The sequence below is a fragment of the Colobus angolensis genome, unplaced genomic scaffold, assembly GCF_000951035.1.
Source record: "Colobus angolensis palliatus isolate OR3802 unplaced genomic scaffold, Cang.pa_1.0 Scaffold67, whole genome shotgun sequence".
Classification (NCBI taxonomy): domain Eukaryota; kingdom Metazoa; phylum Chordata; class Mammalia; order Primates; family Cercopithecidae; genus Colobus; species Colobus angolensis.
The window spans coordinates 8,403,972-8,421,032 of record NW_012120376.1 but is presented as its reverse complement, the minus strand read 5'-3'; the positions used below and the strand labels follow the sequence as shown (position 1 = coordinate 8,421,032).

The window sequence follows — 17,061 nt, the reverse complement described above, 5'->3', positions numbered from 1 at the left end:
CAGCAGTATAAAATATGTGATTCAAAGACAAATAGTTTGTGTGGCATAAAGAGGAGGTGATCAAACATTAGCATGTGTTGTATGTTTGCTTCCCCACTAGTCAGTTGTATAGGAATCACTCTCAAGTTCACTTTTCTTGAGGTTAGAAGCTAACTAGAACTCTGGAACTCCTCATAGAAAGCCTTTCTTACTGTTTCCAGCAGATTGGGCAAGAGACAACAATTAAGGATGAAGAATCAAACAGCAATAACAACCTTCATCTTGCTGGGACTGACAGATGACGTTCAGCTACAAATTCTGCTTTTTGTCTTTCTATTTCTTTCTTACACCTTGAGTTTATCTGGAAATCTAACCATCATCACCCTCACACTGATTGATTCTCACCTTAAAACACCTATGTATCTTTTTCTCCAAAATTTCTCCTTCCTAGAAATTTCATTCACAACTGCTTGTGTTCCCAGATTCTTGTATAGCATATCCTCTGGGGACAAGTCCATTACCTATGATGCTTGTGCCAGTCAACTGTTGTTTACAGACCTCTTTGCAGTAGCAGAGTTTTTTCTCCTGGCTACCATGTCCTATGACCGCTATGTGGCCATCTGTAAACCACTGCATTACATGACCATCACGAACAGCAGAATCTGCAAGAACGTCATCCTTTTCTGTTGGGTAGCAGCACTGATCATCATTCTCCCACCAATTAGTTGGGGTTTGGGCCTGGAATTCTGTGACTCAAATATTATTGATCATTTTTGCTGTGATGCATCTCCCATTCTAAAGATCTCTTGCTCAGACACGTGGTTGATAGAGCAGATGGTGATAGTGTGTGCCGTGCTGACATTCATCATCACCCTCATGTGTGTAGTTCTTTCTTACATTTATATCATCAAAACGGTTCTGAGAATACTCTTCCCAGCAAAGGAAAAAGGCCTTTTCCACTTGTTCTTCCCACATGACTGTTGTTCCCATTACTTATGGTAGTTGCATCTTCATTTATGTCAAGCCTTCAGCAAAGGATGAGGTGGCTATTAATAAAGGGATTTCACTCCTTATTACTTCTATTTCACCAATGCAATGTTGAATCCCTTTATTTACACACTAAGAAACAAGCAAGTGAAGCAAGCTTTCAATGACTCAATTTAAAAAATAGCATTTCTCTCAAAGGTGTAAAGGGAAAAACGAGTTGATAAATCCAGCTAAAAGGAAGGAAGAATGAGCACAAAATCTGGAGCTTTTGATACTATTTCACTATATATTCTACATTCATATTGATATTCACAATTTCTCTTTAAACTTGTTTACTGTGAACTGACTATTCCATTCTTGATCCCCATTAACACCAAACTCTCTTGAGGATGCTTACTTTTAAGATCTAGCTGAAATTGCTATTTAACTGTTAACTCTGGAAACACAGTAGATCACATTTTTTCCACCATCTTTTCCCGCACTAATAGATATGGCTATTTATTTTAAGTTATAAATAATAGAGTGGATGTAGAAGTAATATGCAGCATTTCTAAAAGTGGCCTATAAAAATACCCAACATGTGATACCCTCTCACTTTTCCCCATCTACCGGCCAGATACCCAAGCTAAAATGACTTTGTAAGCTTCATGTTAATGATGAGTGAGCTTGAGAAAGCCTGCTTGTGTAAAGACCTATAAAAAGACCTCCTCGGTCACCACCAAACTGAAATCTCCATAAATCATTTCTGCAAGAAATAAATTTCAGCTCTGTCTGAGCTATTGTCCATGGAATATATCTTAAATTTGTCAGCTATTATAACAAAAACTTAATATATATGGCATTTGCAAGTAGTGAGGAAACTGACAAAAGACTAGAAACATGAAAATTATTGTAATGTCCTGGGAAAACATGTAGTAAGGTAGTTAGTTACCTGAATTTGGAAGGCAGACTAACAGTCTGCTAAGATAATAGCTCATGGGAAGTAGTCAGATAAAGCCAGTAGTGTGGGGGGGGCGGGGTGGGTATTATTTGCTACTTTTTGGAAAGATACTGAAGAATAGGCATGAGCCTGAGCTAAAGCTGGCATATGTGAGAGCAGAAATTAAAGGGATTAAACAGGATGCAGAAAACCGTAGTATAATAAATTCAGAAGATCCAATATTTCCAAATCCTAAACAATAAGAATTAAAATGAATAAATAAGACTAAAAAGACATTAAGAAAAAAAAAGTATGACTTCAATTCTATGCATAAATCATTTTATGAGTATATCTTCTCTTTTCTAGCTAGGATTTTGCTTCAGATAGGCATAAATTGGCCCCCATTTATTTACAAAAATAAAAGAAGGTAAAGAAATGAGAAAATTTAATAATATGCCTAGAAAGAAAATTTGTCTGGGATTTCTAGCACATAAAACTTATTGGAATCAAATCAGAAGTTTTCAAAGTTCAATTTGAGGAAATTTTCATGTTCTTTTCTCTCTTGCCTGTAGATGCTAATTTGCAGGGTAGCCTCTGAAGTCACAGATTGTAGGTGGCAGAGATCATCAGCCATTCATGAGAAGAATGCGTCTACAATTATACATCCATGCCCTCTTTAATATGTTATCCTACATAATTAGCATATATTAAAAGATGATGAAAATCAATTTTCTACAAACTCAATCTGTGATGAACAAAAGCCACATAATATATTTTGAAGAATAAGAAAAATTATATGTGTAAACTCACAGGAAAATGAAGAAGCAATTCTCACAGTAGTCTCTTCCAAACCAATGCACTAAGCAATGATTTTTATTTTGAAATATTAAGAAGATTTTAAGGCTAAAAGTAATTAACAGGATGAAACATATATAATACAATAGCAAAATTATAAATATAGCACTTTATTTTACAACTACAGTGGATGAAGATAGGTTACAAGATATTGTTGGCCGGGCGCGGTGGCTCAAGCCTGTAATCCCAGCACTTTGGGAGGCCGAGACGGGCGGATCACGAGGTCAGGAGATCGAGACCATCCTGGCTAATGGTGAAACCCCGTCTCTACTAAAAAATACAAAAAACTAGCCGGGCACGGTGGCGGGTGCCTGTAGTCCCAGCTACTCAGGAGGCTGAGGCAGGAGAATGGCGTAAACCTGGGAGGCGGAGCTTGCAGTGAGCTGAGATCCGGCCACTGCACTCCAGCCTGGGCGACAGAGCCAGACTCCGTCTCAAAAAAAAAAAAAAAAAAAAGATATTGTTTAGAATCATCCAGAAGTTATAAATAAAAATACAAATATATACATATACTTACAAACATGCATATGTCCATTTGGATATATGGAGATATATGTATATATACACACATACACGTACACACATTTAAGTGCATTACTGCACTCAGAAAATAAAAACAAATCCCAAGTTGCCTGAAACAGATCAAGAGAGTGAGTAGAGACAGAGTATAGAGGGGAAGGGTGAGGAGATTGTCAAACTATGAAACTAGGAAGCTTAGGTTTGAACATCTGCATGGAGATATGAGGTCTCAGGTGAAGAATCTGAACACATACGCTAGCATAAAGCCTAGACCATAAAATGCCTATAAGCCCAAGGAAAACCCAAACTAGAAAAAAATCTGCATATCTGCATAAGGAGATGGAAAATAATTTTAACTCATTTTTTGCTGGGCTGTATATTAATAAAATAGTCTGGTCCAAGGAATATAAAACCATATATCAGACATTACAGAATTATTTCTTATATCCATTAACTATCCCCACAAGATATTCCACTTTTGAAATATGAATAAATTAAAAATAAAAAAGAGCCACTTGGAATTTGACAAAATTACTTAAATTTACTCTTTGGGTAAAGAGACCTTAAGAACTGAAATGACAAGCTCTCTCTAAGGTAATGGTATGGAGAATTTTTTAATCCTTCAGGTGTTGATGGAGGTGTTTAATGGTGTGTATAATTTTCCTACAGCTTAATTTACAGCTTTTTCTGGCCGATCTGTTCCCAAAGGTTTATATAATTTAGGGTTTTAAAATATACATCATCTGCACAGGTCTGGTTTTCATTTAATTCTATCAATAACTTTACTAAGAATTTCTTACATCTGGCAGCTGTGGTAAAGACACTAATGTTTGATACATCATACATCAGTTACAAGTATGGTATCCTTCTTTATTATTTACCTTAATGACCTTTTGTTTTATAAAACATATTCCCAGTAACTAGGACATTTTTCAGTAAATCTTGGGTTTTTTTCTGGTTGGTCCCAGGTATCATTATAGGCCTTGACAGAAACTGGTTTCAATCTGTAACAATACCCCATCTACCCTCCCAATGGGAAAAATACATTATTTCTTCTTTATTTTCCAGTCATGTTCTACTACAATTTAGGCTTATATGGACATAAATGCACCATCCCCATCTCCTTCCTAGGCTGGTGGTACTTGTGACCACAAACTTAACAATATCAGATTCTAAATGATAAGAAGATTCATAGTCCTTCCTGGGTGAGGATATAAGGTTTCTCCAAGCTTACTTGACAAATATGGTGTTTCATTGTGCTATTATTTGATCAGCCAATTACAAGTAGCTTCATTTTCCTCCCAAGTTGATATCCAGAGTCTCCTAGAAGAGAGCTTCCTTAATGTTTCTGTTTGATTTGGCAAGTCTTTGTTCTTATGATAATGAGCCCACAAAAATGTTATTTTCACCTGACTTGGTACTGCGAGACTTGCTCCTAGTATTTACAAAGAATATACGGCAACGTAGAGACTGCTGATCAAGCCATTACATATGTTGCTCCCAACTGGATAGTAAAATGAGTACAACTGAGAGATATATTGTATGCGTTTGTAAGTCTTGTGCACTCTAGGAAACTGTGAATCAATTATATTATTTTCCTATACAAAACTCAATCCGTGGATGCCATAATGCTGCTCATATAAGGCCACTGCATATCCCAAGAGGGTGATTATTGTTGCTGATCTGTATAACCACACCCATATTCACTTCTCTTCAGTCTGACCAGGTTCCTTTGTTTTGCTTAAAATTATTTCGTTCATATTCATATTTGATAGTAGTCAACTCTTTCCAATCATATGCAGACACATGTCTTTTCAACACACCATCATTTTCTTTTTCAACCATAAAAGGAAGTCCCTGCTTTAAGTAATCCATTAATATTAATCCTAAGAAATCATCTGACAAACAACTAGAATGACAGATAGAGCCAACTGAACCATGAAGTGAATATAATAATGCCTCTGGCCAGGTAACAGAACAGTGAGGTTCAGGGCAGAGGATTTTTGCGTCACTTCTTTTCTCCAAATTTTCAGTGGAATTTTTAGGCCTGCTTTGGTCATTACTCAGCACCAGATGTAAGTTATGCTCTTGTTCTGAGATGCTTTCATGGAAATTTTACTCTGTCATTGTGAACTTCTTATGAGTGTCCTCCTCAGTTGCCATGACCTCCACCAGTTTTCATTTATTACCTGTTTCGATAATACTTATGCCTTGTGGTCTGGTTTTTCTATCTCAGCAATAGTTTTCACCTAAAGGACAGGGAGTCACAGAAGGCTGGTAATGCTTCTCTTCTGCTCTCCCTCCAAGTTGCTGTCTCCAGATATGACATATAAACTATCACTAACCTGCTCCTGCCATTTAGTAAGGGGGCCACATTGACAGTTAGCTCTAAATTGGCTACATGAGTGAAATTACAACCCACCTTAAAGTATCACTAGAAATACATGCAGCTAAATGTAATGGTATGGATATTAAGCCTTAACTATTGATGTCCCTCTGCCCAGGCACCCGTGAATTCAAAACTGGCCCAGGACCACCATTTGAAAAGAAAAAACAGAACTAAAAGTAATATATACAAAGTTGTGAAGTTATAAAACCACCCAACCTTCATTCACATCTCCTGTTCTATAAACCTTTCCAGTAAGGTGTCTGTCTTACTTCCACTTGTAAGCACTGTGGGGAAGTAATTATTTAAATAAAATTCTAGCTTTTCAATATTTATCAACCACTGCTTCTGAATAACTGCCCTTTCCAATTTTTTATAAGCCCCTTGCATTAAACGTATTATGGGATATATGTTTACATAATCTCTTTACTTTTCCCTTTTTATGCATTGGTAGCAGTAAAATACATAACTTTTTCTGAATAGTTACAAGATACCCTACAAAGGTTTGGGCATGTAGATGTTGGTCCCTCAGTCCATCTCTGTCAGATTCCATAGTTTAACTGAGGGAGTAAATTTAACATCCTGTTCAAAAATGTGTCACTCTAGATCACCATCCTCTGGTAGATATGGATTCTAACAGGCTGGGATAAATTGAACAAATTTGAATGAGCACTTTAAGATGTGCCTGTAAGGCTAAAGGGGCTTTCTAAGACACTAAAATTGATTTTTTACTATTAACGCTTTGGTAGCATCCTATCAATTGTTCTTTTTACAATATTGTTCCCCCAAAAATTGTCTGAACAACTCGGTTATTTAATTATAACTTACAGCCGCATCTTTTCATTTCTTCCCTTGACTGACCTCTCTTTTATATAACATAATTTTTTCATCATGTAACCCCATGCATGATAACTAAATTAACCATTCACATACAGCCTCCTAAATATCTTTTTGACCTTCTGAGAATAAAGTGATGAAGGGTGTCCAGAGTTGGCCTCATTCATGACAGTATCCTTAATGGTGTGCATTAACAATATTAACTTAAGTCTGCCTTTCTTGTCATCATAAGTTCTTTCTAGAGTTGCCTGATTCATGAGATATCCCCATATAAGAAGGAATATTTCAATTATGGGTCAAGAAGGGGATGGAAACATATCTCTCTCAGGGTGAGTCTGCATAACCTCTACCTTTACCCACTGGAATAAGGTCACTGGTCACTGTTATCACTCTGGCCATATCCCCTCACAAGAGTTTAAAGTCACTTAGGTCATCAGTCTAAATTATTCCTTCTATTCAGCAGTACCTACAATTAATGAAGTGCTCTCTTATTATTCATTTTAAGAATAAACAATAATAACACCAGTTAAGATTCAGTAGGTTCTTGCTGCTGTTTCCTCATAAAATATTCTAGTTCTTTGACAGCATATCTTTGCCTCTATTTGTCCAGTCATTCAGGTTAATCAGAGGTCTCAGTTGAGTTCATCTGAGTTGAGAGTGATAGAATTTCTTCCCAGGTGGCCAGACGAGCATGTGAAGGCTTTCCAACAAGAAAGCCTTTTGTTTTCTCCTATGACTCAAGTTTCTTCCTTCAGATAAAACAATGGAATATTCTTCTAATTTGCATTATGCATTGTATTATCTGTTTTTCTACTTACCTATTTCCTCTGGGCCTCTATTTAATCCAATTTCCATTGGTAAGACTTGCAACCTCAGTCTCCTAAAGATTTTCATCACTTCATACCAACGATGATTTGTTAGCCATCCTCTTTCTCTCTCTCTGCTATTCAACCCTTGCCAAAACCTCATTAGTTGTTATGATTCATGGATCTAAAGCACCATTCTGATCATAAAAGAAATCTTACATACCAGAAATGTTGCATTGTTAAATCAGATTCAACATGAATTTTAAACTTTGTTCATTGTTTCCAAAGACACTGGTGATAGCAAGTTATAGGTCAAGCATTTTCCTTTGAAAAGGCTCGGGACTCACAGGTGCAGCTTTCATAAAATGTCCATATATTCCTATGAAGAATTTGATATGATTTGGATCTGACATTAAAGATTTAAGTGATGCATTTGGAGCATTGTTTGAAAAAAAGGAGCCACTTCAGTTATAAAGCATCTCATTTTTATGCACCATTAGTTACATCACTTACAAATCATTTCCCAGTAAGCCCCATGACCCTTAAGTCCAAAATTCCAGGTTTATTAACAATAACCAACATTGAAAAACTGTATAATCCTGCTAGAAATACCTCATTGAAAAGATCTCTTGGCTAAGTATGTTCCTCAGGAGGTCTGTTATTAATTAAATACCTGGTAAAAGGAATTTTATGGGGTCACGTTTTCCTTTCTTTCTCAGACATCCCTAGGAAAGGGATAAAATAAACAGTAGGCTTCCTACTAACTCATTCTTAACCCTCGATTATGTGCTCAGCCAGACTGATTCTTATAAAATTGATATGAGTGTCATTACCTAGGAGGGTATACTCAGACACACTTCTGAAAGCTTAGAACAAGAGTAGATTATAGGTTACAGCTACAAAATATATAGAAACACACTATGGAGATCAAATTAACTAATTCCTCACTTTTTGTGGGTTCATGGTATGATTTACTCTCTTATTTAATCATCCACAAACCTTATAGTGCATGGAAAACACATTTTACAACATACAGTTTAAAAAAAAAAAGAATCATAAAGATTAATAATGGATTTTCCCCCAAGCTATTGCAGTTAATTCATAGCAAGGTCTCAGCTATAACTCATATTCAGGTGGGAAATGACATTGTTAACATGCATTCATGAAGCGCTCACCTTCTGTGGTTCTCATAATACCACATGTTCCTGATTTCTCTCCTATTTAGGTGTCTTCCTAACCATCTTCATTCATGTATACTTTAAATGAGGTTGTTTCTATAGTTTTCCTCAGGCACCATCAAATTATTTTTTAATATTCTTTCCTCAGATAAACTCTCTTATCATCATGCCTCTTAGTATCACTGCTCTGAAGCTAACTTTTGGTTATTCTTATTCCTGAACTCCAAAAGACATTTCTGAATACATAGATGACTTTACTTTTTTTTTTCTTACTTTAAATCAAACACATATGCAGAAGCATTTTATACATCCATCTGTAAAATATACATGGTACAGCCTTTCTGAAGGATCCCTTAATGTATACAGGTGTGAACAAATTCCAGGCTTAACTCTGAAACACATAGCCATGGTTCATAACAAAAATAGCCTTAGCAAAGCCTTAAAATATTCAGCTGATACTTGAACCAACACTGCAGAAAGCAATACTGAGTTTGTAGTCTGAGACTAACAGGGTTGATTACTGGCTAAAAAAAAAAATGGTTTACATCTCCCAGAAGAATATAACATAACCCAGAGTTTAAGCAATGTAATATTCACAATGTACAAGATCTAATCCAAAATTACTGGATATGCAAAGAACCAGTGAAATGTAGACCATCCAAAAGGCAAGCACTTACTGAAAGGACAATTGGTAGGTACCAAGTCAAAGATGACCAAGATATTGGTATTTTAAATCAGTCTATACAATTACACTTTGTGAGATACAATAAGATACTCAAAATAAATAAAATGTTAAGAAACCTCAGAAGATAAATAAAAATTTTAATGACAGTATTAGAAATGAAAGATACGATATATAGCTGTAAAACTAACTCTTTCGGCTTATTAACAGAATAGAGATTACAGAAGAAAAAGGGAATGATCTTGAAATTAGAAGAATAAAAATTATCTAATCCTTAGAGGGAAATTGAGTTTTTTTAATTACAGATATTCTTGGATTTAGGTTCAATGTCAAAGTCTAGCCTAAGTGTAATTTGAATCCCAGAAGGAGATAAAAGAGAAAATGAGGCAAAAAAATTGTTTAAGTAAACTATGGCTAGAAATTTTCCATATCTTGGGAAATAAGTAAATGTATAGGTTTAAGAAGGTTGGTATATAATCAGCAGAGTAAACAGACAACCTGCAGAATGGGAGAAAATATTCACAAACTAGGCACCTGATGAAAGGCCAGAGGGCTTCCCTGGAGGCCACCATCACAGATGCTGAGCAGCGCAGGGAGCTGGCAGTCAGGGATGCCAACACCAAGCTGTCTGAGCAGGAGGCCGCCCTGCAGTGGGCTAAGCAGGACATGACACAGTAGCTCTGTGAGTATCAGGAGCTGATGAAAGTCAAGCTGGCCGTGGACATCGAGATCGCCACCTACAAGAAGCTGCTGGCAGGTGAAGAGAGCCGACTGGAGTCTGCGATGCAGAACATGAGTATCTATACAAAGACCATTAGTACTAGTGGCTATGCAAATGGCCTGAGCTCGGCTTATGGGGGCCTCACAAGCCCCGGCCTCAGCTATGGCTTGTTCAGCTGCACCAGCTCCCCAGGGCCATTGTTGTGATGAAGATCGAGACCTGCGATGGAAAGCTGGTGTCCAAGTCCTCTGACCTCCTGCCCAAGTGAACAGCCATGGCAGCCCCTCCCAGCCTGCCCTTCCTGCAGGTGCACCAGATCTATGAGGGGAGGCCGCTGTGCAGAGGAGCACAGGGATAGGGAGACCCACCCTGAGCCTCAGCCCTAGCCCTCAGCCCACCCACAAGGGGGAGTTTACTGCCTGGGGGACCCCCTTTGCCCATACCTCCAGCTACAAAACAATTCATTTTTTGTTTTTTACAAAATAAAACCCCAGCTAGCTGTGCAAAAAATAAATAAATAAATATAATAATAATTCCATTAAAAAGTGGGCAAATGATATGAACAGATATTTCTCAAAAAAAAGATATACAAATGGCCAAAAACTATATGAAAAAATGCTCAACATCACTAATCATCAAGAAAATGCAAGTTAAAACCACAATAAGATACCACCTTACCCACTCTCCACCCCCAGAATGGCCATTATTAAAAGGTCATAAAACAATAGATGTTGGCATGGATGTGGTGAAAAGGGAACACCTACACACTGCTGGTGAGAATGCAAATAAATACAACCTCTATGGAAAACAGCATGGAGATTTCTCACAGAACTAAAAGTAGATCTACCACTCAATGCAGCAATTCCACTAGTGAGTATCTACCCAAAGGAAAAGAAGTCACTATATTAACAAAGACATCTGCACACACATGTTCATTGCAGCACAATTCACAATTGGAAACATATGGAACCAACCTAAGCCTCCATCAACCAATGAGCCAATAAAGAAAATATGATATATGCACACCATGGAATACTACTCAGCCATAAAAAAGAATGAAATAATGTCTTTTGCAGAAACTTGGATGGAACTAAAGTCATTATTCTAAATGAAGTAATTCAAGAACGAAAAACCAAATGCAACATGCTCTAATTTATAAGTAGGAGCTAAGTTGTAAATGTGCAAAGGCATACAGAGTGGTATAATGGACACTGGAGACACAGAAGTGGGGGGAGTAGTGTGATGGTTAATATTGAATGTCAACTTGATTGGATTGAAGGACACAAAGTATTGTTCCTGTGTATGTCTGTGAGGGTGATGCCAAAGGAGATTAACATTTCAGTCAGTGGTCTAGGAGAGGCAGACCCACCCTCTATCTGGGTGGGTACCATCTAATCAGCTGCTAGCACCTCTTAAAAGCAGGCACAGTAATGTGAAAGGACTAAACTGGTGAAAGACTTCTGGCTTCCATCTTTCCCCAGTGCTGGATGCTTCCTGCCTTTGAGCATCAGACTCCAAGCTCTTCAGCTTTTGGACTCTTGGACCTACACCAGTGGTTTGCCAGGGTCTCTTGGGCCATTGGCCACAAACTAAAGGCTGCACTGTCAGCTTCCCTACTTTTGAGGTTTTGGGACTCGGACTGGCTTCCTTGCTTCTCAGCTTGCAGATGGCCTATTGTGGGACTTTATGTTGTGATCATGTGAGTCAATACTCCTTAATAAACTCCCTTTCATATATACATCCATCCTATTAGTCCTGTCCCTCTAGAGAACTCTAATACAGATTTTGGTACCAGGAGTGATTCTAGAGGAACAGAATATTAAGGATGGAGTTCTTTCATTGGTTTTGGAGTTCCTGGAGTTGGCTGCTTAATATCATTAGACCCAAAAATGCTAAGGATTCTATTTCTAACAGTATGAAAAATACTGATAGTCCTTGGTGTGAACTGTTGAGAGAGTTATGCAAAATAAACACATTTAATACTCCTGCTTCACCACATGTGAGAGGCAAGGAGTTTAGCAACTCTACACATAATACCTTTGACCATATGTGGAGAACCAAGGAATATAATGAAGTTTTTTGGTTGCTCCTAAGTTCACTGGACAAAGTGATGAAAGAAAACGATAAACTCAGGGGTTCTATCTGCTGTCTCCAGGCGCACATATTGAGCCTCAACTTCTAAGATTGCCCTGAATGAGGGTCTTATCTCCAATAGAGAAAGAGTTGAAATTATGGAAAATCAGACACAAGCTTTAATCATGCCAATGGCTGACCTGCAACAAAAGGTGCATGCACAGCCTCGCCAGGTGTCTACTGTTAAAATGAGGGCATTGGTTGGGGAAAAAACGGGACCCTGCAACTTGGAATGGGGATGTATGGGAGGACCCTGATGAGGCTGGGAGCACTAAGCTCCTAAATTCTGATGAGCCTTTTTTGCCAGAGGAAACAGTCTCTCCATCCCCAGTGGTGGCAATATCCCCTCCCCCACCCATGCTGCCATCAGCCTTTGCACCTTTGTCTCAGGAGATTAACCCTGCACTGCCTGAGGCAATAGCAATGCTTCCCCTCAAGCAGTTGCCAGGCAAGATATTGCTGATTTTCCTCAGTACCCATCCCCAATGCCCCTGACTGCTTCTAGTCCTATAATTAAAGTTCAGCAGACCCCTAGAGGTGAAGTTCTAGTGTAACCCATGATAAGGTGCACTACACTTCAAAAGAATTGCTTAAGTTTTCTAATTTGTATAAGCTGAAATCTGGAGAACAGAGATGGGAATGGATATTAAGGGTGTGGGATAATGGTGGAAGGAACATAAAGTTGGATCAGGCTGAATGTATTGGTTTGTGCCCAATAAGTAGGGATTCCGCGTTTAATATTGCAGCTTGAGGAGTTAAAAAAAAAAAAGGTTCTAATAGTATATTTGCTTGGTTAGCTGAAATATGGATTAAAAGATGACCCACTGTAAGCAAACTGGAAATGTCTGATCTCCCTTGGTTTAATGTAGAGGAAGGGATCCAAAGGCTCAGGGAGATTGGGATGCTAGAGTGGATTAGTCACCTTAGACACACTCATCCCAGCTGGTCCAGAAGACACACCCTTGACCAGTACTTGGCAAAATAGATTTGTGAGGGCAGCACCTGCATCCTTGAAGAGCTCTGTGATAGATCTTCTCTGTAGGCCAGATCTTACGTGGGAGTCACAATCACTCAACTACAAAATTTAAACACAATGGGAATCGATGTGGCAGGAGCCAAGTGGCATGTATTCATCCATTTTCACACTGCTGATAAAGACACACCCGAGACTGGGCAATTTAAAAAAGAAAGAGGTTTAATTGGACTCAGAGTTCCACATGGCTGGAGAAGCCTCACAATCGTGGAGGAAGACAAGGAGGAGCAAGTCATGCCTTACATGAATGGCAACAGGCAAAGAGAGAGAGAGCTTGTGCAGACAAAACTCTTGTTTTGAAAACCATCAGATCTCATGAGGCTCATTCACTATCATGAGAATAGTGCAGGAAAGACTCGCCCCCATAATTTTGTCACAACTCCCACCGCATTACTCCCACAACATGTGGGAATTGTAGGAGTTACAATTCAAGATGAGATTTAGGTGAGGACACAACCAAACCATATCATTCCACCCCTGACGCTACCAAATCTCACGTCCTCACATTTCAAAATCAATCATGCCTTCCCAACAATCCCTCAGTATCTCACATCCAGGTCACGTTGATGCAAGAGGTGGGTTCCCATGGTCTTGGGCAGCTCTGACCCTGTGACTTTGCAGGGTATACCCCCTCCTGGCTGCTTTCAAGGGCTGACGCTTAAGTGTCTGCAGCTTTTCCAGGCAGTATATAATCGCACATCTGGCCATTTCCCTTTGTCACTGTCCTTCAGGTATATCCTAGAAGGGGGCTATAAGTGCTGCAGCTGTGCCCAATTTGCCAGCAGCACAGATCAACATGGGGTCTTCAATATGGCACCATTCCTCAGGGTGATCAGCCAGCTACTTGGTGGCAAGTTGATTATATTGGACTTCTCAGTCATAGAAAGGGCAGCAGTGTGTCTTCACCAGAATGAACGCTTATTCTGGATATGGGTTTACCTATCCTGCGCTCAATGCTTCTGCCAAGACTACCATCCGTGGACTCATGGAATGCCTTATCCACTGTCATGGTATTCCACACAGCATTGCCTCCTACTAAGGCACTCACTTTATGGCTAAAGAAGTGTGGCGGTGGGCTCATGCTCATGGAATTCACTAGTTTTACCATGTTCCACATTATCCTAAAGCAATTGAATTGATAGAACCACTGCCTATGGCCTTTTGAAGTCACAATTACAATGTTAACTAGGTGACAATACCTTGGAGGGCTGGGCAAAGTTCTCCAGAAAGTTGTGTATGCTCTGAATCAGTGCCCAATATATGGTACTGTCTCTCCCATAGTCAGGATTCATGGGCCCAGGAATCAAGGGGTGGAAGCAGAAGTGACACTACTCACCAACACCCCTAGTGACCACTACCAAAATTTTTGCTTCCTGTTCCTGCAACATTACATTGTGATGGCTTAGAGGTCTTAGTTCCAGAGGGAGGAATGCTATCACCAAGAGACACAACAATGATTCCATTAAACTGGAAGTCAAGATTGTCACCTGGACACTTTGGGCTCCTCCTATCTCTAAGTCAACAGACTACGAAAGGAGTAATGGTGTTGGCTGGGGTAACTGACCCAGACTATCAAGATGAAATCAGTCTACTTCTCCACAATGGAGGCAAGGAAGGGTAGGCATGGAATACAGGAGATCCCTTAGGACATCTCTTAATATTACCATGCCCTGTGATTAAGGTAAATGGAAACAACAGCCCAATTCAGGCAGGACTATAAATGGCCCAGACCCTTCAGGAACAAAGGTTTGGGTCACTCCACCAGGTAAAAAATCATGACATGCTGAGGTGCTTGTTGAAGGCCAAGGGAATACAGAATGGGTAGTAGAAGAAGTTAATCATCAATACCAGCTATTACCACATGACCAGTTGCAGAAACAAGGATTGTAATTGTCATGAGTATTTTCTCCTTAGTTTGATAAGAACATATTTGTGCATGTATACATTTTTACTAAGAAAATATCTTCCTTTTGGTTTCCTTCTTTTTCCTTTATCTTGTGACATAAGATTTATTAACATCATATCAGCATTTAAGTGTTGTTAACTTTATGTAATAGCATTTGGGTTGGGGATTGGTGCGTTTCCAGTTGTATGAAGGATAGTTGTATTACATTAGGTATAATTATGACCTTATTATTGTCTTTATTTGAAGATTATGTATGATTTCAGGAGATGTCTGTGGGTTCAAGTTGACACGGGGTGAATTTGTGATGGTTAATATTGAGTGTCAACTTGATTGGATTGAAGGATGCAAAGTATTGTTCCTGGGTGTGTCTGTGAGGGTGTTGCCAAAGGAGATTAACATTTCAGTCTGTGGTCTAGGAGAGGCAGGCCCACCATCATCCTGGGTGGGCACCATCTAATCAGCTGCTAGTGCCTCTAGGATAAAGCAGGCAGAGGAACGTGGAACGACTAGACTGGTTAAGTCTTATGGCTTCCATCTTTCCTCCATGCTGGATGCTTCCTGCCCTCGAACATTGGACTTTAAGTTCTTCAGCTTTTGGACTCTTGGACCTACACCAGTGGTTGGCCTGGGTCTCTTGGGCCTTTGGCCACAGACTGAAGGCTGCACTGTCAACTTCCCTACTTTTGAGGTTTCGGGACTTGGACTGGCTTCCTTGCTTCTCAGCTTGCAGATGGCCTATTGTAGGATTTCACCTTGTGATCATGTGAGTCAATTCTCCTTAATAAACTCCTTTTCATAAATACATCTATCCTATTGGTCCTGTCCCTCCAGAAAACCCTAACTAATACAGGTGGGAAGGGGATAAGGATTGAGAAATTACCTGTTGGGTACAATGGACATTATTTGTGTGATAGGTACACTAAAAGCCATTGACTTCACCAGCATACAATTCATTTATGTAACAAAAAGCCACTTGTACCACTAAAGTTATTGAACTAAAAAAAAAAAATTTAAAGAAGCTTGGCAAACTCACAGCATGATAAATACAAAGAAAATCACATCTAGACATACAATCAAAGTATAGAAAAGTACTAAAAATGTGACCTATAAAATAAAATATAAGGAGCCAGGCACAGTGGCTCATGCCTGTAATCCCAGCAATTTGGGAGGCTAAGGCAGGTGGATCACTTGAGGCCAGGAGTTTGAGACCAGCCTGGCCAAGATGGGGAAAACCCATCTCTAGAAGAGACAAAAATTAGCTGGGCATGGTAGTGCACGTCTGTAATCCCAGTTACTTGGGCTACTCAGGAGGCTGAGGTACGAGAATCCCTTGAACCCACAAAGCAGAGATTGCAGTGAGCCAAAACCATGCCACTGCACTTCAGCCTGGGCAAGAGTGAGACTAGGTCTCAAATATATATATAAAAATAAATGTGTGTGTATGCGTATATATGTGTGTATATACATACATATACTACATATATACTACATATACTACATATATGTATATATACTACATATGTATATATACACATACATTTCTTTATATAAATGATAAACATAAATATAAAAATATAAATTTAAAAATGCAAAAATAGATTAAAATCATAAATATATAAAAGACCAATATATATTTAAAAATTTATAAAAGTCTGAAAGTTTATTCTACAAAATATTAATAGTAGTTATCACTTTGCCTTTTCCACTGTTACAAGAATATAAAAAATTGTTTTAGAATACAGAATAGAAATAATTATCTAATTTTTTCTCTCATTATCTGAATAGCTATATTTACACTAATCTACCTATTTTACAGGATTGCTAAATTGGAAAGGGGAGTCCTCAGTGTCTTAAAAATGCCTAACATGATGCTGAAACAAGAAATACAAATAAAAATGCTTCTTGTGTTGTAATCTGATACTTATTGTTGCACACCTGGCCCTGCTTCTTACACTACTGTCGATTAAACATGTCCCTGAGGACATTTTCCTCAGTGCAGCCTCTTCTGTACTGTATCCCAAAAGTCTATTACACAAAAGACTCATCACTAATATTTTAGATAGGGCCACAAAGGATATCTGGTTTTTCCACTTATTTGAAAATTGGCCGTATATATATAT

General features: G+C 38.6%; 1 protein-coding gene and 1 pseudogene across 1 annotated transcript; both read left to right on the top strand.

Moving 5' to 3' along the window:
• Positions 1-228: 228 nt before the first annotated feature.
• LOC105500589 (olfactory receptor 6C2-like) lies at positions 229-1,170 on the top strand. Its single transcript, XM_011926193.1, is given in 3 exon segments — positions 229-905; positions 907-1,072; positions 1,075-1,170. Coding segments are annotated over 3 exon segments (939 nt in total).
• Positions 1,171-9,685: 8,515 nt separating this feature from the next.
• LOC105500588 lies at positions 9,686-10,137 on the top strand (annotated as a pseudogene).
• The last annotated feature ends 6,924 nt before the right edge of the window (positions 10,138-17,061 follow it).